Below are 24,763 nucleotides of genomic sequence, written 5' to 3'. Positions count from 1 at the left end.
TCGATCCCAGGACCCCAGGATCACGCCCTGGGCTGAAGGCAGATGCTAAACCGCTGAGCCACCCAGGTGTCCCCCTTTTCTAGTTTCTTAAGGTGAAAGATTAGGCCATTGATTCGAGATCTTTCTTCTTGGGTGTGGTTGGAGTCTCTGAGAGTCCCTATTCCGTGGTACTCACTAACCTCTAACCTTGTCATTCCAGGGTGTGAATACATTCTTTTCTCTTTTCTCTTTTCTTTTCTTTTCTTTTCTTTTCTTTTCTTTTCTTTTCTTTCTTGCGTGGGATGTTGGTTTTCTTTTTTTCATTCAGTGTGCTTTCTTTATTTTCTTTTCTTTCTTTCTTCTTTTTTTCTTCTTTCTTTTTCTTTTCTTCTTTCTTTTTTTTATCTGCTTTCTCTTTTTATCTACTTCTCTGTTCTTTTCTTTTCTTTTTTTCTTTTCTCTTTTCTTTGCTTTTTTCCTTTCCTTTCCTTTCCTTTCCGGTTCCTTCCTTTCCTTTCTTTCCTTTCCTTTCCTTTTCTTTTCATTTCTTTTCTTTTCTTTTCTTTTCTTTTCTTCTTTTCTTCCCTTCCCTTCCCTTCCCTTCCCTTCCCTTCCCTTCCCTTCCCTTCCCTTTCCTTTCCTTTCCTTCTTCCTTATTATTTTTACTTTCATTTATTTTTAATGATTGCCAGAGCAGATTGCCTGTTGGCCCTGAAGCAGGGGTCAGCAAACTTCTGCCATAAAGGACCAGATAGTAAATAGTTTTTACGAGTCACACATTTCTGTCACAACTGTTCAGTTCTGCTCTTGTAGTTCAAAAACAGTGATAGACGATGTGAAAAACTGGGCATAGCTGTGTTCCAGTGAAACTTTATTTCCAAAACAGGCAGTGAGCAGAATTTGTTCAGCAGGTTGGAGTTTGCTGACCCTTGTTTTAGGCATAGAGATTTAGAAAATATAGGGGCACCTGGCTGGCTCAGTCGGTAGAGCATGTGGCTCTTGACCTCGGGGTTGTGGATTAGAGCCCCACGCTGGGTGTGATGATCACTTAAAAATAAAACTTTTTAAAAAGTTTTAGAAGAAATTTTTAAAGTCACAAAGTCTTTCCATTGCCCGGGATCTTCCCAAATCCTTCCCTCTCGTGTCTCTGAGGTGTTGGTGGCTGGCCTGCCCCGTGGGCCAGACCCCCTGGGCCAGCTGGGCAAACAGCAACCCACAGCTGCTCCTGGCTCAGCCCCACTCACTTGGGCTGGGGGCTTCTTTGGGGTGGCTTCCCCCGGACACCGAGGAGACCCCTTGAGCTTGCATCGCTGTGTCTGCAAGCTTTGGGCTCTGGCTTCCCCGCTGTGCTGGGGGCCGGGGGCTGTGGGGGGCACCATGCGGGTGGGGGTCTGGTTGTAGGAGCTCACTGGGGAGTCAGGCAGCGGGAAACTTAACAAGATGTCAAGCCGGGGGAGGAGGCGGAGGGCACCGGGCACCCCGAGCTGCCAGGCAAGCTGCCCGTGACTGTGGAGGTGCGGTGGCTGTATCAGAAATACCTCGGGGTGGAGGCGCCCCGAAAGGTCCCCTCTCTCCATCAGATGGCGGGGGGGACGGCCCCGCTCCGTGCTGGAGGGCTGGAAGCTTCTCTGCGGAGAACGAAGAGGGGGAAGGATGGCTGTACTGACTACAGGAGGTGATACAAATGCTTAAAAATGACAGCAAGGGCAGGTGTTCATACGTTAAGCAGGTCGCGTCCTGGCGCCCGCATGTGGCCAGCGGCGCCTTTGTCCCGGCGCCCAGAGGAGCTTTGCACAGACCGAATTGCACTCTCCGTGTTTGGTTTTAGTTTTCCTTTATAAAATTCTTTTAAAGTTAGAAAATGACGGATGCCCGGGTGGATCAGCAGTTGGGCACCTGCCTTTGGCCCAGGGCATGACCCCGGGGTCCCGGGATCAAGTCCCGCATCGGGCTCCCTGCATGGAACCTGCTTCTCCCTCTGCCTGGGTCTCTGCCTCTCTCTGTGTCTCTCATGAATAAATTAAAAATAAAGTTAGAAAATGATGTTCATTGTAACAAGTCAACCTGCCAGAGATAATGTAAAGAGAAAAGCTGTTTCCCTCTGGGTCCTGAGGTCACCGGTGTGAACACCTACCATCGTCTTCCAGCACCTTCCCTGTGCTCACGTGCGTGAATTTATGACTGCTGAAGGGCTTGCTTGTTTTTACAAAAATGGGGACAGAGTTCATACTCTGTTCTGTGGCTTCTATTTCTCACTTAACAATGATTCGCAGATATTCCTTGAGGTCAGTGGTTTCAACCTGTGCTTTTTAACTAGTAGCTTAACATTGCGTAATATGAACGTATCATAATTCACGGCACATTCATCTTCTGTATTCATGCATTTACGCTCTCCTGTAAGAGTAGCTGTATTTCTTTTCTCATTGCTAAAATCTGTATTTTTTTCATTTTTTTCTTTTCTTGATCAGACTGCCAGGTGTTTATACATTTTATTTACCTCTTAAAGGTTCAACTTTTATTTTTACTTTCTTTAAGATTTTATTTTTAAATAATCTCTACACTCAGCATGGGGCTCAAAAGACCCTGAGATGAAAAGTCGCATGCTCCACCTAAGCCAGCCAGGTGCCCCTTAAAGGATCAGCTTTTATTTTCTTTATCCTTTGTTATTTCATATTTTCTTTTATTCAATACCTCTTCCTGCTATCTTTCTATTTATATTGATCTTTAAAAAAAATCACATCTTAAATATTTTATTTTTTTTCTGCCTTTTTCAAATAATAGAAATACTTAGGGTTATACCTTTTCCCCCCTTCTGAATGCAGGATTAGAATACCAGTTTTAGGGCAGCCTGGGGGGCTCAGCGGTTTAGCACCGCCTTCGGCCCAGGGCCTGATCCTGGAGACCCGGGATTGATTCCCACGTCGGGCTCCCTGCATGGAGCCTGCTTCTCCTTCTGCCTCTCTCTCTCTCTCTCTTTCTCTCTCTCTCTCTCTGCCTCTCTCTGTGTCTCTCATGAATAAATAAATAAAATCTTAAAAAAAAAGAATACAAGTTTTAGAATACATTATTCTCTTTTTCATTATTTTCTAGATAATTTGAAATTTAACAAACGTCTTATTTTGCCAGCGTGGCTCAAATTTATTTCTGTCTCTTCTTGTTGATTTAGAAGTTCTACTGTGCTTTTTGTTCTGAGAATAGTTACAGTCCACCCTTAGAAAAGCCATAATTATACTTTTCCTATAGTTTCCAACCAAGCAGGATTACTTCCTATGTTCATCCACCTACCAAATATGAAATCTCTATAACGTTCTTACTTACCCACATTCCATCAATACCCTCACCTCTTATCTCCAAGCTCTTAGATTTTGAGAAGACAATTTAATTTGAGGCTATTACTGTTTTCCCTCAAAGTAGGTCTCTTTGGTTTAAGAATACTTACCTACAACTTACTTTGCAAGTTTCCGGTGGCATTTACCATCATGTAGTTAGCATTAACGAGGTATTATTTTTAAGGTTTATTTATTTATTTTAGAAAGAAAGAGAATGTAGGAGGCGCAGAGAGAGAAAGAGAATCTCAGCCAGACTCCCTGGTGAGCGCAGAGCCAAGATGTGGGACTTGATCCCACATTCCTGAGATCATGACCTGAGCTGCAACCAACAGTTGGTTGCTCATCTGACTATACCGCCTAGGTTCCCTGATCGGCAGCAAAATATTTCATGAAATTCGTGGCTAACTACTGTCTCCTCTTCTTCAGTAGCTCAGAACGGTAAAGTAAGAATGATAATGCCGGGATCCCTGGGTGGTGCAGCGGTTTAGAGCCTGCCTTTGGCCCAGGGCGCGATCCTGGAGACCCGGGATCGAATCCCACGTCGGGCTCCCGGTGCATGGAGCCTGCTTCTCTCTCTGCCTATGTCTCCGCCTCTCTCTCTCTCTCAATGTGTGACTATCATAAATAAATAAAAATTTTAAAAAAAACCCTTAAAAAAAAAAGAATGATAATGCCAATAGCCAGTATCTCTGTAACTTCAGCTATGAGCCGGCTATTACTCTTCTAGGACCTTACATGAATTATCTCATTTAATCCTCACAATAACCTCTGAAGCAAGTACTACTATTATGTGTGTTTCACAGTTGAGGAAATGAAGCACAGAGAGCTTAAAACTAACTTTCCCAAGTTCCACAGCTGGGACTGGGGGCCACAGGACTGGGCCCTTGTCTGCTTTCACAGTCCACAATCCTAACCACCTTGCCCTTGCACACAGCCTCCAGAGGGTGTTCCTTTTTGTTTTGTTCCTGGCATCTTTGATTTTAGGTATAAGTCTGAGAGAGGGGCTCTACTGGAAACAAAAGGCAGCCTTTAGTGCTTGGCCCACTTCATGTGAACAAATTCTGTGTTCGCCAGCTAGAAAAGCAAACACTCGATTGGGAAGCTCCTGATGCAAATGGTTGTATTCAAGTTCTGGGGTCACCCTCTGCGTGTTTGAGACATCAGACACCTGGGAAGGTGATGATCATCACTGTATTGTTGTCATTTGTTTTTTTCAACTCCGATATATCTGACCATGAGGAGTCCAGTTGACCTGGCCGCATATTGATGGAATAGCAGCATCGTTATCACCAGCACACTCTCTTGGTATTTCGTCAAGAGTAAGTTTGAGTCGTGAGGTGAATGCAGGAAATCGCAAATGTCTCTCTCTCATCTCCCTCTCAGAGATGATTGTCTTCCTCCTACATTTATTGGGTTTCCCCCCTCACCCAAATATAGTCAGAAATGCCTACTGTAAGTTTGGGGAACACTGACAATGATGGTATGTCTAGTAGCAAAATGAGCTAATCTCACTGAAGAATGGGGCCTCCCTTGTGAGCTTGTCTCTGATACAGAAATTACATTGCCCTTCTGGTCTTTACCTAAAGGAGCTGGAAATTAATGGTGTCTGCTCCGATGAACACTTTTCTTTTTCTTTTTTTTTTTTTTTTTAAGATTTTATTTATTTATTCATGAGAGACAGACAGAAAGGCAGAGACACAGGCAGAGGGAGAAGCAGGCTCCCCGTGGGGAGCCCAGTGTGAGACTCAATCCCAGGATCCTGGGATCACGACCTGAGCCAAAGGCAGACGCTCAACCACTGAGCCACCCAGGTGCCCCCCACAGAACACTTTTCATACAACCAACATATCAGAAAGTATTTATTGAATGCTTGCAATATAGTTAGCAGATGCAGGGCCTTTGAAGAATGCAATCAGCATAGAAATTTTTGTTTTTAGGATGTTTGCATTCTTGGTGGCTTGGGGCAGAGGAAAGACTTATATGCATGAAATAAGAATAGATTATGGAACCAGATGATTAATTGCATGGTATTGGTAGTAGCATAATATTTATTTAGAAAAGGAGGATGAGGAAAGGCTTCACGAAGAAGGAGGAATATGACTGAGGCCAGAGCAGAATTTGTTCCCTGAGAGAACAATGGGCAGCAGAGTGCAGTGATGACTGTGACCCGCTGGCCTGGGTGGGGGGAGGGGGAGGATGGAAGCTGATGGAAAGAAGGTGGCTGAGGAATTACAGAGAGTGAGGTTGCTGTTATTTTCAAATATTTATTTGAAATTGAGTTTTAAATATTTTTAAAAAGGTAAAATCATGACTTTCAGGCAAATATAATATATACATGTGCCAAAGGTTTTATTTAACTTATTAAGTAATGGAGGAAGAGCCAGTAAGATGTTAAAGAGCAGTTGAGGAAGTAGGTATTGATTACCTAGTTCCTGGTTAAGCAGTTTCATAAATAAATGTCAGGATAAGATTGCCGAACGAAACTGGTTAATGTCCTACAGGACAGCAAACCTGAATCTTTTGGGTTATTTGTTCCACTGGACAGAAGTTATTATGCATCTCTGCTGGAAAGAAATCTATAAATTGACAGTAACTTCACAAAGTCTGGGACACTTAACACGTTTAATCAATAAACAATGAGTAGAACTAAGTACATTCACCTAGATGGTCCTTGGGTAGCCTTTATTCAAGATGACATTGAAAGGATGTGCTGCCCACTTTTTTTTTCTTATTCTAAATTTTAGGTAATTAAAAAAAAAAATAGTGACCTACAAAGAAATGGACAAAAACTGGGGATTTGTACTTCAGTGCTTTTCTAAGGCCCCGAGACAGGACCTGCTATGTGCTTCTGTTCTATGTTTAGCTCTTTAAAAAAAAAAAAAAAGATTTTGTTTATTCATTTGAGAGAGAGAGAGAGAGCATGAACGAGGGGAGGAGCAGAGGGAGAGAGAGAAGTAGACTCCCCATTGAGCAGGGAGCCTTACGCGGGGCTCGATCCCAGGACCCTGAGATCATGACCTGAGCTGAAGGCAGACGTTTAACCAACTGAGCCCCCCAGGCGCCCATCTGTGTTTAGCTCTTGAATAACTCGGACAGAGAGGTTCAGAGTGCTGTGCGGCCCAGGGTCCCATCGCCTTCTTCCCGTGATCTTCTCATCTTAGTTACCGCTAACTGGCGTTCGTGCCCCCCTCAGGATGGTGGTGGTGAAGTAGATGAGAAGAAATGGGGCCTGAGGCAGGGGTCGTGGGCAGGAAGGGCTCCCTGACCTCCCCCGGTGGCTCCCAGTGCTGAGCCCTGACAGGGCTGAGGGGGGCCCTCCACGGCGGGCAGCCGTGGCCAGTGGGTTCCTGACGCTCTGTTCTCTTGCCAACTCCTTCATCTCGAATCGCGTGTTAGTGTGTTGCAGGGGCCATGTACATCACCGGCTTTGCTGAGTCCATCTCTGACTTGCTGAGCCTCAGGAGTATCTGGGCGGTGCGAGGAATTTCAGTCGCGGTGCTTCTGGCCTTGCTGGGGATTAACCTAGCAGGTGTCAAATGGATAATCCGCCTCCAGCTGCTGCTGCTCTTCCTGCTGGCTGTGTCCACGCTGGACTTCGTGGTGGGCTCTTTCACGCACCTGGACCCAGGTGAGCCTTTTGGAGTTCAGTAGATGGCCTTCTAGGGGTCTGCGCAGCTTTCCAGCTGTTACACGGTGTGAGTTTGCAAGGCCACCCGTCAATAAGCGTCACCTACAAGGAGCGCACTATTCCTGGAGCAGGTGAGTGGGCGTGTCCTGGCTGCAGAGGCCTGAAAGCCCCTCCTCACAGAGGCGTTTTCACTTAGCACATTTTCCATGTTTCCTCTTTTCTTTTTTTAGGTTTATTTGTTTGACAGAGAGAAAGAGAGCATGAGCAGAGGGGAGAGGCAGGGGGAGAGGGAGGAGCAGACTCCCCACTGAGCAAACAGTAGGGGAGCGGGGCTCCCACAGAGCGGGGCTCAGTCCCTGGAACCTGGGATCATGACCAGAGCCAAAGGCAGATGCTTAATCGACTGAGCCACCCAGGGGCCCTTATTTTCTTTCTGTTAAAAAAAAAAAAAAAAAAAAAAAAAAAAAAAAACAGCTACCAGGAACATTTAGCTCAAACAAAGGATAAAGTAGAACCAGACTGGATATAGATTAAATTTGTAACAGTGACTGGGAGAGTGGTAGGACATAGGTGTGAAAGCACGGAAGGAAATAGATGCTAATTTTGCATGTCAGATTTTATTTCTTTTTTTAAAATAGGATGCAAATATAACAAATGTTAACCATTGTCATCTGTGGGAGATGGGGACAGATTTAGGTTGATTAGCTCTAGTTTTCTTTGTAGTAAATTTTTTTCAAAGGAAAACATGGATCCATTAACTGAGCTTAAAGGAGGAGCATAAACAGCAGGTACACTGTGCACCATTTGGAAAAGGCGTCTTCGGTCGTAACGAGAGGACCAGTGCGTAACTCTGGTCTTCCTGGGCCTAGAGGATGCTTGGCAACCCTGATCCTAAATCTTTGTGCTCTCGGATGGGATGCTGTTCCCCAGAGCGTCCGTAACTGGTAGCTTTGCTCCCCTCCGGAGTACGGAGTTCGTGGCTGTTCCAAGGGCGCCCCAGGGAAGAGATCACTGGCTGATATTTCACACTTCGGGGACCTTGGCTTCTTACGGCAACGGTGGCCCGGCGTCCACACTGGAATCTGGATGGGGAAAGGGAAATGAGGACATCCTCTGTGCTAGCAAAGAAAAAGAACCGCAGCACAAGCACCCCCGGCGGTGGGAGCGCTTGCTCTGTGCCAGGCCTTCTGCTGAGCCCCGCAGGCGACTTCCCTAATGTGGTCCTTATCATAACCCCGTGAGAGAAGCACGCTTATACCCATTTTACAGAGGAAACCGGGGAGGGGGGTGGTTGTGTCATTCAGGGTGACCACGGAGGGCTGGGGAGGACTGCATCTGGCCAGCTCTGCGGCGGGGCTGTTTCTGGGGCGGGGAGCCGTGCCCGGCCGTCCGACTGAGCCAGTGGCTCTGCTCTCTCCTTCCAGGGCTGCCCCTGACATGGGTTCTAAACACTCGTGTCTTTCATAAAAACACCATTGCAGAAAGTTCAGGGTTCAGTTGGTTCGCGCTACTCCGGCCTCCTTAGACTCGCATATGTTAAAAGTCTTCTGTTGGAGAAGTCACTCCTCCGAGCTCCCTGAGCACCCCCTAAACTCCGGCGTCCTGAGACCATCCCCCAGAACCCCCAGACTGCGCGGGACGCAGCATCTAAAGGGTTGACCCACGGTGTAGGAGGGGGTGCCCCCAGGACCCACTCCAGTGCTAAGGGCCCGTCCATACAGCGTCCAAACCACCACTTGGCGCCTGGGCCTTGCAGCTTGCTAAACATTTGGAGCATCTCCACTGGAGGGGAGGAGTGATGTGTTTCCTGGCCTTGCACCAACTGCAGAGACAAGCCCACATCCGGAGGGAGACCTGCTGGCTGTTTGGCTGTCAAACTGTCGGGGGAAGCAGGGAGTCTACTCCCGTCCCCGTTCCTGGGTGCTCTCTCCCTCCATGGGGGTGGTTGCTGAGACAGCATAATTAATGAAATTGCGGGGCGATACTACTGGCCTCTTTGGAACCTCACTAGGTTCATGTGTTTTCCTTCTTCTCGATTAGAAGCTATCTTGGCTGCCCGTCTGTTACTCCAAATATTTCTCCTTCTTTCTGGTCAGTACATTAGCAGGGTGTAGTGTGAAGTGAAATTTATTTTCAATCATTTCCATGGCAACTGGCCCCTCTCAGATCTGTTTTTGGTATCACTGATGTTTTATATGTGCTACTTTCTTTGCAGTTAAAAATCCAAACTAAAACTAGACCATAAACCTTCAGAATGGATTTAGCAGAATGATTTCAGCTCTTTGGAAAAAATGGCACGGACATAGACATTGGAAAAAAAGACTGGAAAAAGGACTGGAAGTCACTATGCCCAAGTGTCAACAGTGAGGGTCTCTCTGCTGAGACTACGGGTGGCTATATTATTTTATTTCTACTTTCCCGTCAATTGATTAGTGTTGCTTAAAAGATTAATAGACTGTATTTTGTAGAGCAGTTTTAGGTTTCTAGGAAACTGAGTGGATGATACTGAGGTTCCCATGTCCCTCCCCACTCTATCAGTGTCTCACATTTCTGCAGCAGGTTCGTTACAAGTGATGAACCAGTATTGATATCTTACTATTACCTGAAGTCCATGGTTTAGATTGGGATTCACCACCCATCGTGTTGTGCAGTTGTATGAGCTCTTGCAAATGATAATGATGTGTATCCACCATTATAGTGTCATAGAGAATAATGCGTCAGAAATTCCTGTGCTCCCCTTTATTCACACCTCTTCCCCTCCAGCCCTTGAACTCTTTTTTTTTTAATTTTTATTTATTTATGATAGTCACAGAGAGAGAGAGAGAGAGAGAGAGAGAGAGGCAGAGACACAGGCAGAGGGAGAAGCAGGCTCCATGCACCGGGAGCCCGACGTGGGATTCGATCCCAGGGTCTCCAGGATCGCGCCCTGGGCCAAAGGCAGGCGCCAAACCGCTGCGCCACCCAGGGATCCCCCAGCCCTTGAACTCTTGACAATCACTGGTCTTCTTGTTCTTTCTCGTGTTTAGCCTTCTCTGGAACATCATAGTTTCAGAATCGGACGGGATAGAAGCCTTTTCAGACTCACCTCTTTCCCTAAGCAATATGCATTGACGTTTTCTCTGTGCCTTTTGGTGACTTGATAGCTCATTTCTTTTTATCACTGAGTAATATTTTATTGTGTAATGTAACTCAGTTTTTTTTTTTAATTCATTCACCTAATTAAAGGACATTTTGGTTGCTTCTAGTTTTTGGCAATTATGAATTAAACTTCTGTAAACATTTGTGTGTAGGTTTTGTGAAGATATAACTTTTTTTAAAATGATTTTATTTATTTATTCATGAGAGACACAGAGAGGGAGAGAGAGAGAGACAGAGACACAGGCAGAGGGAGAAGCAGGCTCCCTGCAGGGAGCCTGACGTGGGACTCGATCCCGGGTCTCCAGGATCATGCCCTGGGCTGAAGGCGGCGCTAAACTGCTGAGCCACCCGGGCTATCCAAGATATAACTTTTTTAAAAAAGATTTTATTTGTCAGAGAGAGAGAGAGAGAGAGCACAAGCAGGGGGAATGGCAGGCAGAGGGGGAAGCAGGCTCCCACTGAGCAGAGAGCCTGATGTGGGACTCAATCCCAAGACCCCAGCCATGACCTAAGCCAAAGGCAGACACTTAACCAACTGAGCCACCCAGGAGTCCCAAAGATATAACTTTTTTTTTTAAAGATTTTATTTATTTATTCATGAGAGACACAGAGAGAGAGAGAGAGAGAGAGAGAGGCAGAGACACAGGCCGAGGGAGAAGCAGGCTCCATGCAGGGAGCCCGAGGTGGGACTTGATCCCGGGTCTCCAGGATCAGGCCCTGGGCTGAAGGCGGCGCTAAACCGCTGCCCCACCCGGGGTCCCCAAGATAGAACTTTTTAACCCATTTGAATAAATTCTCTAAGAAGCTGCCAAACTGCCTTCCAGAGTGGCCGCGTTAAATTCCCACCAGCAGGGATCCCTGGGTGGCGCAGCGGTTTGGCGCCTGCCTTTGGCCCAGGGCGCGATCCTGGAGGCCCCGGGATCGAATCCCACATCAGGCTCCCGGTGCATGGAGCCTGCTTCTCCCTCTGCCTGTGTCTCTGCCTCTCTCTCTCTCTGTGACTATCATAAATAAATAAAAATTAAAAAAAAAAAAGTATTTAAAAAAAAAAAATAAATTCCCACCAGCAACTAATGAGAGTTCCTGTTGGTCCGCGATCTCTCCAGCGTTTGCCGTAGTCAGTGTTTTGGATGCTAGCCGCTCTGATACGTATCTCTAAGAGTAGGAGCTCATTTTAATTTGCAATTCAATGATCACATGTGATGGTAAGCATGTTTCCATATGCTTATTTGACATCTGTAGATCATCTTTGGTGAGGTGTCTGTTTAGGTCTTTTGACCATTTTTTAACCTAGTTGTTTTCTTATCGCTGAGTTTCAAGAATTCTTTGTGTATTTTGGACACAGCCCTTTATGGCACATAGGTCTTGAAAGTATTGTCTCCCAGTCTATGGCTTGTCCTTCTACTCTTTTAACAGTATTTTTTGCAGAGCAGAAGTTTTTAATTACAATGAAGTCTAACATCAATATTGTTCTTTCCTGGATTGTGCTTTTGGTGTTGTACCTAAAACACTCATTATTAAACCCAAGGTCATGTAGGTTTTCTCCTATGTTATCTCCAAATGTTTTATAGTTTTGTGTTTTCGTTTAAGTCTGTGATCCATTTTGAGTCCCTTTTTGTGAAGGGCATAAGGTCAGTGTCTAGATTTGTTTTCGCATGTGGTTGTCCTGTTGTCACAGCATTTGTTGAAAAGAGTGTATTCATTGCCTTTGCTCCTCTGTCAGAGATCTGTTGACTGTACTTGTATGTGTCTATTTCTGGGCTCCCTGTTCTGCTCTAGTGCTCTGTTGGTCTCAGTTATCACCACTTTCTAGTGAGGGCTGAGGTTGGGTAGTGTCAGGCCTGCAGCTTTGTCCTTTCTCATTAGTGTTACTTTTAAAAATCAGGGAAAGAATTAAAAAAAAATTTTTTTAAGATTTTATTTATTTACTCATGAGAGACACACAGAGAGAGGCAGAGATCCAGGCAGAGGGAGAAGCAGGCTCCATGCAGGGAGCCCAATGTTAGACTCAATCCCAGGACCCCAGGATCACACCCTGAGCTGAAGGCAGATGCTCAACCACTGAGCCATCCAGGTGCCTCAGGAAAAGAATGTTTTAAAAATACATTTAAGCCTCACTTTATTTCTAAGCCTTTATTTAAATATAAAAGACTAAAAAAAAAAATCTAGACAGGCCTGGAATGTACAAAGTAAAAATGTGAAAAGTAAGAAAACAAAAGTTTCCTCTTTTACTTCATTTTCACACTTCACCCTCCCCAGGGAGGTTGGTACAGGCATTAGTATTTCCTGCTATTGAGCAGATCACCCCAAAATTTAGTGGCACAAGACAACAATAAATATGTTTCATTTCTTGCCTTCTCTGTAGGCCAGAAATTTAGGTACAGTGTAGCTGGCAGTTGCGGTGCTGGGTTTCTCATGAGGTTCAGTCAGATGTCAGCAGGGGCTGCAGCCATCTGAAGGCTGGACTGGGGCCGGAGGAGCTGGCTGGCGAGTCAGGGTTGGTTGTTGGTGGGAGGCCTCCATCCCTCTCCACTGTGGTCCTTTCCCGTGTCCCCAAGGCATGCAGTGGCTGGCCTCCCTGAGAGCAAACAATCAGAGAGAGCATTCACTCTATCCTTCACATGATCTAGCTTCAGAAGTCACATAGCCACGCTTCCGCCACAATCTCTCTGTTAGAAGTGAGTCACTTAGTCCAGCCCTCATTCAAAGGGTGGGAAATTAGTTTCCACATTTTGAGTGGAGAAGTGACAAAGAATTTGAAGACACATTTTAAGCCACAACAGTTAATTTTAAAATCAGAAAAAAAATTTTTTTTCGGACACTTAAATGAAATTATATTTCTCTTTTATTTCAGAGGCAAAATGTCCTGTATCATAGGAATTAGAAAAATATTGAAATATAAAATAAAAGGTGAAAGTGCCCTCCCTTACTCTCTTCTCCTGCTCCTACTCTCCAGAGGGAGTTTTTGGTAAATATCTTTCCAGTCTATTTTCTAATATACACAAGTACACATGCATGTGCATAAACACCTCATAGTTCTTTGTAAAAATGGAATTAGATTCTATTGTTTTGTTCTTCTTCCTCTTTCACTCAAAAACATATCATGGATATCCTGGGATATCAGTACATTTAAGACTCCTTCATTCATTTTTGACACCACATAGTGTTCCATATTACAAATCTAAAATACTTTATATTTAAACATTAATTTTTTTAAAGGAAAGGCTTTTTTTAAAGATTTTTTTTTATTTATTCATGAGAGACACACAGAGAGAGAGAGACAGGCAGAGACCCAGGCAGAGGGGGAAGCAGGCTCCATGCAGGGAGCCCGACACGGGACTCGATCCCGGGTCTCCAGGATCAGGCCCTGGACTGAAAGCAGCACTAAACCGCTGAGCCACCAGGGCTGCCCTAAACATTAATTTTTTGATGGCTATTTCATTTTCTCCCCCAGTTTGTTGCTATTAGAGATGTTGCTGACCTGAATATCCTTGTATAAAACTTAAAGCTTATTTCTATAGGATCAAGGCTTATAAACAGAATTAATAGGACAAAGGTCAAGCACATTTTACATTTTGCTAGTTCTGCCAGACTGCTTTCTGATAAGGTTGTTCCGTTCTGAACTCCCACTAACAGTAGATAAGAGTTATTGATTCCCCTACCCTGAACAATATTGGATATGTTCAGTCTTTTAAATTTCTGCCAAGTGGTGGGAAAAAATTGTGCTTTTTATTTTTTTTTAAGATTTTATTTATTTATTCATGACACACACACACACACACACACACACACACAGGCAGAGACACAGGCAGAGGGAGAAGCAGGCTCCATGCAGGGAGTCCAACATGGGACTCGATCCCGGGACTCCAGGATCATACCTTGGGCTGAAGGCGGCACTAAACCGTGGAGCCACTTGGGCTGCCCTGTGCTCCTTTTTAAAAAAATTGTTTTTCTTAAATCATTAATGAGAATTATTTTACTCATTTTTATCACCGCTTATATTTATTTTTCTTTGAATTATTTATTATCTTTCCCTATTTTTCCTTTATGCTATCTTCCTTTTTCATGATTTATAATTCTTCTACCTTAACAGCTAATTCAAAATTAAACAAATATTTGTTTAGCTTTTATTAGTGTTTGTTGTATATGTTGAAAAATGTTTTCTGTCATTTGTTCTTTTAAAATTAATTTTTGTGTGTAATTAAGGTAATACATATACATGAAGATACTCATTTTGGAGCCAAATCGCATATTCTGATTACTTTCTTTTTTGTATATCTTTCAGCTTTTCCTGAAATTAAGCTTACTCTGTGTATTAGTTTCCTGGGGCTGCCTTAACAAATCACCACAAACTGAGTGGCTTAAAATCACAGAAATGTATCAGCTCACAGTTCTGGAAACCGCAAGTAGGAGAGCAAGGTGTTGGCAGGGCCACGCTCCCTCCCAAGGCTCTCGAGGAGAGTCCTTCCTTGTCTCCTCTAGCTCCTGGGAGCTTCAGGTGTTCCTTGGCTCACGGCCACATTGCTCTCATTCTGCTTCTGTGGTCGCATGGCCTTCTCCCCCTCTTGCCTCTCATCCATGAGTACCTCATGAAGATAGCTTGTCATGGGAAAGAGGCCCAATTTAGATAATTCAGGATGATCCCATCTTGAGATCCTTCACTTAATTACATCTGCAAAGATCTTTTCTTCAAACAAGGCCATACTCACAGTTCTTTACAGTTAGTGCATGGATGTCTTTTTTTTTTTTTAAGATTTCATTTATTTATTCATGAGAGACACAGAAAGAGACAGGCAGAGACAGAAAGAAGCAAGCTCCATGCAGGAGCCCAATGTGGGACTTGATCCTGGCACTCTGGGATCACACCCTGAGCCGAAGGGAGACGCTCAGCCACTGAACCACCCAGGCGTCCCTGCGTGGACATATCTTTTTGGGGCCTACCATTCAATCCACTACATTCTTTTTTTTTTTTTTTTTTTTTCATTTGCTTTGTTTTCTAATTTTTAAAAATCACCAGTAGAGCCACCTGGGTAGCTCAATCGGTTCCTTTGGTTGTGATCCTGGGGTCCTGGGATCAAGCCCCATGTTGGGCTCTCTGCTCTCCGTGGGGAGCCTGCTTCTACCTCTCCCTCCACTCCCTGGCTCCTTCTTCCTCTCTCTCTGAAATAAATAAAGTCTTTAAAAAGATGAAAAAATAGAAATAAAAATCACCATTAAAAAATATCCATAGAGCTTTTACATATGTATGGATATTTTTCCCAGTTCTCCCTGTGTCACGTTTTCTCTTGGAGACCCCATCCTCACCTCCCTTCTGGGTGGATGATCCCAGGACAGGCCCACAGCCATTGTGTTCATACTTGCCCCCACTGCTCCCAGGTGTTGTCTCTACTCTCTGGGTCCCAGATTATCCTCTTCTGTCTCTGAGGGAAAATGTCCCCTTTTCACTTCCATGTGCAATTAGTAGGAGATATAAAAATCTAGGCTGAAAATCATTTCTCTTAGAATTTTGAAATCCCTGCTCTACCTTCTGGCATTTGGTGGAATCCAGGAGTTTGGTGCTACTTGATTTCTACTCCGGGTGAGCTCTCTCTCTCTCTCTCTTCTTCAAGTGTGTTAGGATCTTCCCTTTTCCTTTGAGGTTCTAACATTTCATAATGAAAATTACTATTCATTGACCTGGGACACCTTCAATCTGGAATTTTCAATTATTTCTTTGACAATGTTTTCCCCTTTGTTTTCTCTCTGTTCTAAAAATTTCTAATTTTTTCCTCAAATTCTGATTACTTGGATGTTAGAATTCCTGGCTTGAACCTCCTATTATTGTTATTATTATTTTAATCTTCTCTCCTCTCTAGTTTATTTCTTTTTTTTTCCATCCCTACTTTATGGCAGAGTTCCTTGGCTGTATTTCCAATATACTGAATTTCTCGTTTTGACTAGCCTTAATTTCCAAGAGCTCTTTTCCTGTTCTCTGATTGTCAGTTTCAAAGCCCCCGGGGGGCTCAGCAGTTGAGCATCTCCCTTCAGGCCAGCGCGTGACCCTGGAGTCCCAGGATCGAGGCCCACGTCGGGCTCCCTGCATGGAGCCTGCTTCTCCCTCTGCCTGTGTCTCTGTCTCTCTCTCTCTCTGTGTCTCATGAATAAAAAAATGAAATATTTAACAACAGCAACAACAGAATCATCGCTTGTTCTTTTTTAATATTTATTTATTTATTTATTTATTTATTTATTTAGATTTTATTTATTCATTTATAAATGTCAGGGAGCCTGACGTGGGACTCGATCCCAGGTCTCCAGGATCACGCCCTGGACCGAAGGCGGCGCTAAACCGCTGAGCCACTTGGGCTGCCCCATTACCTGTTCTTGTTTCATTAGTGTAATATCTCCTTTTGATTCTTTCAGTGTTATTCTGATTATAGGAGTTTTATTTTCTTGCAAAATTTTCTTCTCTCTACATTACCTGTTTTCCCCCATGTTTCTTTGTTTCTGTTACCTTGTTTTGTTCTCCGTGGTAATTACTGCAAGCTTTCTTTAGTGTCTGGTAGTCCCCGGCTGTCCATTCATGTTTAATGAGGAGGCACCAGTCAGCCGATGGGGGCTCTGTGCGCAGAGGAGGTGGGGGCTATGGTGGGAGGTGTCACTGTGGGATGATCGCGTGGCACCCGGGGCTGTTCCACCTGAGACTCCCCACTGCCGGTTTCTGTAGGTCTTTCCTCTGGTGCAGGTAGCGTCCTACAGAGAAGTCTCCAGTCTCCAGTCATGGACATGCCTGGCTGCTGCAGTGCTGGGAGCAGGGCAGAGGTAGGAGGAGGGAAGGGGCTGTGGGTCTCACAGGGTGCAGACTTTCGCCTGGTGCATCCTTCCCTCCACTCAAACCCCAAGGGCATAGCTTCTCCTTCCATCCCAAGCCACTATGTCATGCCTCTCAATTCGTCTCCAAGCTGCCTGTGACAGTGGATCTTCCTCCTCTCCTCCATTCCCTGACCTCCTGTCTCCCAGGCCTGCACACGCTGGCCCCCTTCCTCTCCCCACTCCCCTCCTGTCTCTTCCAAAACGGCATCATTGCACAAAGCTCCCTGGAGACACAGCGACATTACTGTGAAAAACTGAATAGCACAGCAACTTAATTTAAACAAGGCCGTCTCAAACATTTGTTTGGCTTAAAGCTCCTAAAATGCCATTTTGTTGGATTATATTTTCATTTATGTAAGATGTGTGTCATGCCAAAATGATTTTATTGCCGTTAGAAGTCAGGCAAATATAGATAAAATACATTTTAGAAAATAAAGTGACATGTGGCACATTTTAATTCTATGTTCTGCATTTAAAAATGAAATTATGCATCTCCAAGCTTAACTCTGTGGTTATCTAGGAAGACTATTGCTTAGCATGGGTCCGTAGTCTCCTCTGGCCCGCCGGGTGGCTGTGCTCTGCCCCGGGTCTCTGCGCCCCATGGGAGGTGGCTCCTGGACAGTGCACAGCAGGGGCAGGCATGGCTTCTTCTGGGGCTAGTCTAGCAGGTGGGATCTGGTTCCGCCTTGTGCTGGCTGTAAGAAAGTCAACTCACTGTTTAGGAGCTATAAAAAGATCAAGGATCAAGCAGGCCTGACTCTGCCATCTGCCGAAATTCCCGTAGCTGAGGTCTTCCTGACCTCTTGGTCTTTGAAGCCAGAACTTTGCTCATTCCTCATTTTTGACCCCTTTTGCGCCGCTGACCGCTATGTCGATCCATTCAGGCTGCTACAACAGAGTACCCTAGACTGGGTGGCTTGTAAACAGCAGATGTTTATTTCTTACAGTTCTGGAGGCTGGAAGGCCAGGGTCAAGTCACTGGCAGGTTTAGTGTCTGCAGGGGCCCACTTCTTGATGTGTAGAAGGCTGTCTTCACTGTGTCCTCACATGGTGGGAGGGCAAGGAAGCTCTCTGCGGCTTCCTTTGTGAGGGCACTAATCCCATTCCAGAAGGCCCCACCCTCATGACCTAATCACCCGCCAAAGACCCACCTCCAGATACCATTGCACCCTGGGTATTAGGATTCAACCTATGAATTCGAGGGGTGGGGGAGACACAAGCCTTCATCTGCGGCAGCCACCTGTGTTGATTTGAACCAGGCTCTTCGCATTTCTGCTCTGACACATGCTGCCTCGGCTCTCTTCTTAGCCTTCTTGTCCCTGGTTGCAGGCAGGGGACCAAAGGTCAGTTGTCGGCGCTACTTTTCTCTGTGCTCCCTTCTTCAGAGAGATCCTTCTGGTGCTGCTGCTGCTCAGGTGGCTCTCATCTGCCTCTCCAGCTCTCTTGGACTTAGCTCCTGTGTCGCCAACTGCCATTCGATCTCTCCCTGGTTGTCTGAGCATCATCTTGAATTAACGCAAACAAAGCTGAAGCCCTGCATTTCTTCCTCCTCACTCTATTTACCTTCTCCTCACCTCCCCCGCCTGGCCAAAAAAAAAAAAAAAAAGCTCATTAAGCAAATAACTAGTTTATCTCCCAAATGTCTACGCCATTTCTCCAAACCTGGAAAGCTTGGAGCGAACTTTTATTTCTCTTGTAGCTTAAGCACTCCTATCCTTTTAAAACCTCCAGCTCTCACCCTAGATGCCATTTCTTATGTGGGGCACTTAGGTGATTTCCAAATCTGAATTTATCCTTCCAGGAGCTTCCCTTTGGTTGACTCTACTACCCATCTCCTATGGGCAGGGAGCTCACCCTCCTATACACTGAAGCTAGATTACTCTTCCTAAAACAGTGCTTTGCTTCTGCTACTATCCAGCAGCTTTCTATTGACTATAGGATGGAGTTCAAACCCAGGAGGTTTGCATTCACTAAGTTTCACGGGCTAGCCCCAGATTACTTCGTTTGGTTATATCGCCAACTCTGTACCTTCCTAAACCCTCTTCTTCCCAGAAACGTATCCACTCATTGGGCCATAATTACATATGAATGAAGTTCTGCTCCTACTTCTGGAATTCTCTCCACCATGCTCTGTTTGACCTGCGTGCTCTCTTGGATGAAATAGCAGGAATTGTGCATGAAGTTATGTCTGAAATCTGGGAGCTTCTGTTGGTCTTGAGCAAGGTTATGTGTCCTGAGCCTTGGTTTCCAAAGTGAGGATAAAAATGTTTATTACACATTTTGCATTTCTGTTTGTGTGATGTGGCCTCTAGGCCCGTGGAGGTTGGTTGGGGCGGGCAGCCACGGCGGGGAGCTCAGGGAGGGATGTTAACGAGGGCATTGGAGACTCTGGTTCCTCATTAAAAGTCTGAATAATGTACTGATGAAATAGTTCAGATATACACGAAATAACATAATGGATTCTCATCTATCCATCCCCCAAATGTAATGGATGATATTTTGCCAGTTTTGCCTCAAGAACTCTCTTAAGAATAAGAACGTATAAAGCGTTGAAGATACAGTTTAAGCTGTACTTTCCTCTCCATTCTCTTTTCTCCCCCAGAGAACCATTGTCCTGAGGCTGATATTGTCCTTCTCCCGTGTTTTTCTTTTTCTAACATATGTAGATACTACAGTTGATCTCTATTATCATTTAGTGTTTGAAAGTTTTTCTTTTTAAGATTCACTTATAGGGGGGGGTGTTGGGTAGTGCGGCAGAGGGAAAGGAAGAGAGAGTCTCAAGCAGACTCTGCGCTGAGCTCGGAGCCCGACATGGGGCTCGATCTCTTGACTCTGAGATCATGATCTGAGCGGAAACCAAGAATCTGATGCTTAAGGGACTGTGCCACCCAGGCGCCCCTAGTGTTTGAAAGTTTTACGTACATCTTGTCACACTGCATGGACCCCTTCCCTCGATAAATATTTAAATAGTGGATGACTTATTTATCTTGCAATTTGCTTGTTTCACCCACCGTATTTTTGAGATTTGTTCACTTTAGGCCGTGCCACACCGTTTCTTTCATTTCAACTGCGTACAGTGTCATAGGACACCCAGACGGGCACACAGTTACTGAGCAGCGACAAGTCCTGTGACAAGGGTCCGGGGGGCGTCCCGATCCAGCCTGAGCAGAGCGAGGTAACCTCCGAGCTCCGAGTGCTGAGGCACTACAGGATTTAGCCAGAGGAAGAGGGGAAGGGGCATATGTGGCTGTTTATGCGAAGACCCAAGAGCCTGCTGCGCTTGGGAAGACGAGAGAGGGCCTGGAGTGCGAGGAGGGACGGAGAGCAGGGGAGGCCGCTCCTGAAAACCTGGGCGGCCGCACAGGGGCTTGGGCATCATTGTGGGGCAGGGAGGCAGGACATCCGGTTTTACATTTTAGAAAAATTGCTCCGGCCACATGGAGAAGTCATCGGCTTGAGACAGGGGTGAAGAATGGAGGCGGGAAACTTGTTTGAGAGGCTGTCTGGGTGAGTCGGGAAAGCGGCGATGCCTCAGTGCTCCTGGGGGTGCAGCTGAAGGGGCAGAGGAAAGACATGAATTGCGATGCCGTGTGTGTGTGTGTGTGTGTGTGTGTGTGTGTGTGTGTGCGCGTGGGGCGGAGGGAAGGGCCCTGGCCGACGTGAGCCGGTGGTGGCGGCGGGCCCTGGGGAGCTGGGCGACATCGGGCCGCAGGGAGGGGATGTCGGGGCGAGGGAGAGGTCAGGGAAGAGTTCAGGAGAGTCCAGGTGAGCCGAGGAGGAGGAGGTGGAGGCGGAGAGCTGTGGGGCCCAGAGCTCAGGCCCGGAGGCTGGAGGCCGGAGGCCAGAGGCCAGAGGCTGGAGGCCAGAGGGTAGAGGCTGGAGGCCGGAGGCCAGAGGCTGGAGTTTGGAGGCTGGAGGCCGGAGGCTGGATGCTGGAAGCTGGAGGCCAGAGGCTGGAGGCCGGAGGTCGGAGGCTGGAGGCTGGAAGCTGGAGGCTGGAGGCCAGAGGCTGGAGGCTGGAAGCTGGAGGCTGGAGGCTGGATGCTGGAGGCTGGAAGCTGGAGGCTGGAGGCTGGATGCTGGAGGCTGGAAGCTGGAGGCTGGAGGCTGGATGCTGGAGGCTGGAAGCTGGAGGCCGGAGGCCAGAGGGTAGAGGCTGGAGGCCAGAGGCTGGCCGGGGTGCGGGTGAGGAGCGTGCTGACTGTGGAGCCGGCCGCACCGCACCTCTGCAGGGGAGCCTGCTTCACAGAAGAGGCGGCTTTGGCTGGTCCCTATTCACACGGCAGGCTCCCCCCGGACAGAAGGCAGCCGGTGCCAGCAGGTGACGTGGGACGGGGCCCCTCTGCCCGAGGACACGGCCGCGGCTCCTCCGGTGGCCCGTCAGGAGGTGGGACGCGTGCGTGTTGTGCCGCTCCTCGGAGCTCTAGCAGCCCGCACGTGCGGCTCCGGGCCACGAGGCCGGGTCCCCCGGACGCAGGCGCCTGCCCACGGCAGGTGGCGGGAGACCCCTGCGCAGGACCGAGCACGCGGCGTGAAAGCCGGCCCCGCAGTGCGCCCGCCCCAGCACCTTCCCGCCCGGTGGTCCTGCTGCCCAGACGTGGCCGGTGCCCCCCCAGGCGCTGCCCCGGCGGGAGGGCCTCCAGCCTCGCTGGCGCCGGCTCCGCGGGCCCTGCAGTGCCCAGGGTGGCCTCTGTGTGGAGTCGTGATTCCGGCTGATTGTGCTGTGGCCTCTGCGGCGGCGGGGCCGAGCCGAGCCGGGCAGCTGGCTCCGTGTTTCCTCTCTGGCCGCAGACGTGCTAGGGGAAGGCACCACGCCTGGGGGCAGTGGTCCGTGGGGCCCTGGCACGGGCATCTTACCTGTGGGGCGGTCAGGTGGGCGATGCCGCGCTGGGGGCTTTGTCACCCTCACCCCACGCGACCCTCACACACGACCCCGTCGGGAAGGCTGGGCCGGGGCTCTCCCCTCCGTCTCACGGAGGCAGCAGCTGCCGCCCAGAGAGACCCCAGGCCTCGGTCCCCAGCCCTCCCTGGTCCAGCAGAGAGGAACAGAGTCTTCCTGGAAGTGCTGGTGACACCGCAGCCTCTGGTCCCAGCCTCTGTCCCCGGGCTTCTCAACCCTGCCCGTACAGTAGAAGCACCAGGGGAGCCCCACCCCAGACCAGGCCAGTCGGCACCGCTGGCCGGGCCCCGTGGCCTGTCTTTCTAGGACTGCAGGGGATTCTGCTGGGCACACAGGTTCAAGAACTCCCCTCCTGCCCCCGGCTCGCACAGCATCTGCTTTGTCTCTACCACAGGCTCAGCGGAATAAGAGGCAAACGGTGGTGAGGCCCCAAGCCGTGCTCCTGGCATGTCCAGGATTCTGAGCGTAAGACCAAAGAATTCATTGCCCTGAGAGCAGGCTCAGGGTGGAGACTGGAGCTCGTCAGTTGGCCCCTAACGTCAAGGACTGGCTCCTCCTCCTCTGCCTTTCTCACTTGACTAGCACTCAGCCGAGGGCCCCGCATAGCATAACACCCGCTTACCTGTGTGTGTGGATGCACCCGGAAAAATTGGAATGAGCCCCAACGCTGTGTCGGGCACTTTACATGTATTATTCTATTTGATCCTTGTATCAGCCTAGTGACATGGGTGAGATGGTCATTCCCATTTTACAGCAAGGACGTCAAAGCCCCAAGGGGTTATGCAACTTTCCTGAGATTGCACAGGAAGGGCCTTAGCCAAAATTTGAACCCAGAGCTCCAGACTCTAAAGCACTATTCCACAGGGCTCCTAGGTACCTCCTGGCCTGGCATGCCCTTGGGGGAGTGTGCTGGAGCTCTCCTCCTCCACTGAATCCTTCACTGCTCCCTTCTTCCTTCAGATCCAGGGGCTCCCAGAACCTGCCAGTCTCGGCCGGGCCCTCCCATGCCTGGTGAGAGCTTGAAGAGGAAGCAGGAGACAAGCCAGGGGGCTGTGAGGCCAGGTCAGGAGCCAGAACCAGGTACTGAAGTGGCCAAGAGATGGTTCCCAAATGCCACCAGGCCCCGTGGCGATAGACAAGGTCAGCTGACCTGGACCCAGGTCAGGGCAGGGCATGATGTGGGTCAGGATGGGACCTGGTGCTCCCTCCTGGGTCCACAGGCCCCACCCCTCTTCCTGGAGAGCGCAGGGGCGAGGCCAGCCTGGGAGCCCGGTGCTCAGCCCTCAGCCCTGCACCTTGTTGGCCTCAGGTGGTCCGGTCCTAGCAGGCCTGAGCAGTTCTGCACCGTCTCAGGTGCCTCCTTGGAAAGTCGTGCTAATTCAGGAAGGACCAGGACTGCGGGACCCCTAGCGGGGCCAGGGGACCACCTGCTGGAATTTGCGGTCATGGTGAAGGGGATGGGAAGCAGCCCTCTTGCCAGCTTCTAATCTTCCTTTCCCTTTCTCTCCCTCCCTTTCTGACTCCTTTTCCCTCCTTCATTCTCTCGTTTCCTCCTTCCATCTTCCCCCTTTCCCTCTACCTCCGTTCGTGATTGGACCCTTTGAATGAGCCACTATATTAGGGTTCCTGGCGCAGCCTGGGGTCCTCATTACTGGCCTAAGCCCGCTTTGTGGAGCGCAGGTGCCACTACGGTGGATACAAGGTAGTTACCGTCGGGTTAAGGACTCGATCCGCCGTAGGCTGGCAACGCGGAGGCTTCGGGGGCTGTTGGCAGAACTGGGGGGCGCCGATGATTCAGGCTTGGGAAGTTTATTCATGCGCTAGACTGGAGCCCAGCCTGTACGCCCGTTAGCACGGCCAGCCTTCCAGTCAGTTGTGACAAGACGTGCTCCTGGCCCAGAAAGCGGCCCTGGGTGCAGAAGCCCTCGCCGGCACCCGGTCAGGGCCGGAGCTGCGTGGTCCCCGGCCCAGAGCCTCACCCGGACCCTTCCTCGCCTTGTTGGCCACGATGCTATTCATCCTACGGGCTCTGCGGTGGGATCAGTGTGAGGGTGCAGAGGGCTGCTTTCCCCGGGGCCCAGGGCCGCCCCCACCCCCGGCGGCCTTGTCGCGAGCACACGGGTGCCCCCGGAGACAGGGACACACCTCAATCCCCTTTCGTCCCCAGCTCCCCAACGGGGCTTCGGTCGACAGGTGCTCAGTATGTGTGTTGAGTGAATAAATGAAGACTGAATCACATAGGTGGAGGGTGCAAGGGAAAGGCTCTGGAATGTACTGCGGGTGGAGAGCCTCGGCCCCTTCAAGTCCTCTCTGCGGTCACCCAGGAGACGCTACTGCCCGGGCCTCCCTCCTGAGCGGCGCCGGCCTTCCCGTTGTGGCAGCGGCGCTCAGTGCCCCGCGCAGGCTGCAGCTGGCGGGACAAGCACAAGGCCTGTGCGGAGGGCCCGGCCCCGGGCACGGGTTCAGTGGGACCCGGCTCGGAAAGGAGGAAGGAAGGAAGGAAGGCTTGCAGCCGAGAAGACCCTGGCTTTGAACGTTTTCCTCCTGGAGTTTCTGCGGAGATGCTCGGGGAGGCATCCAATACTTGACAAAAGACTGTAGATGAATCCCCCGTAAAAGCTCGAGGCGTAGGGCTTACCTGCCGCAGGTGGGCAGGGATCGTTCCGTCTGGGGCCAGACAGCTGGAAGGCCGCCACAGACTCTGGTAGTGACAGCTCTGTAGCCCTTAGAAAATGAATTTTTTTTTTTTTTCGAGAAAGCACATGTGCTTCATATTATGCATCTCCACCGAGCATGTGTGTCCAGATGGCTGGGACAGGAGTCTCCTGACCCGTTCTTTCCGACTGCGCAGGGTTGAAAGACTGGGGGATCCTGCGCTCTTGGCCAGAAATTCCTGCAGGTCAGCCCGAATCCGGTTGGGGATTTTGCTGATGTGAA

General features: G+C 48.5%; 1 protein-coding gene across 1 annotated transcript in view; it reads left to right on the top strand.

The window, feature by feature from the left end:
• Positions 1–24,763, top strand: part of SLC12A8 (solute carrier family 12 member 8) — a 111,683-nt gene that overhangs the window by 8,936 nt on the left and 77,984 nt on the right. Inside the window, exon 4 of the mRNA XM_049105470.1 lies at positions 6,705–6,936. Coding sequence (XP_048961427.1) covers positions 6,705–6,936 — 232 coding nt within the window. The remainder of the gene's footprint in view (positions 1–6,704; positions 6,937–24,763) is intronic.

The sequence above is a fragment of the Canis lupus genome, chromosome 33 (assembly GCF_003254725.2).
Source record: "Canis lupus dingo isolate Sandy chromosome 33, ASM325472v2, whole genome shotgun sequence".
Taxonomy (NCBI): Eukaryota; Metazoa; Chordata; class Mammalia; order Carnivora; family Canidae; genus Canis; species Canis lupus.
The sequence above is the reverse complement of the archived record's forward strand: the minus strand, read 5'-3'. Positions and strand labels throughout refer to the sequence as shown.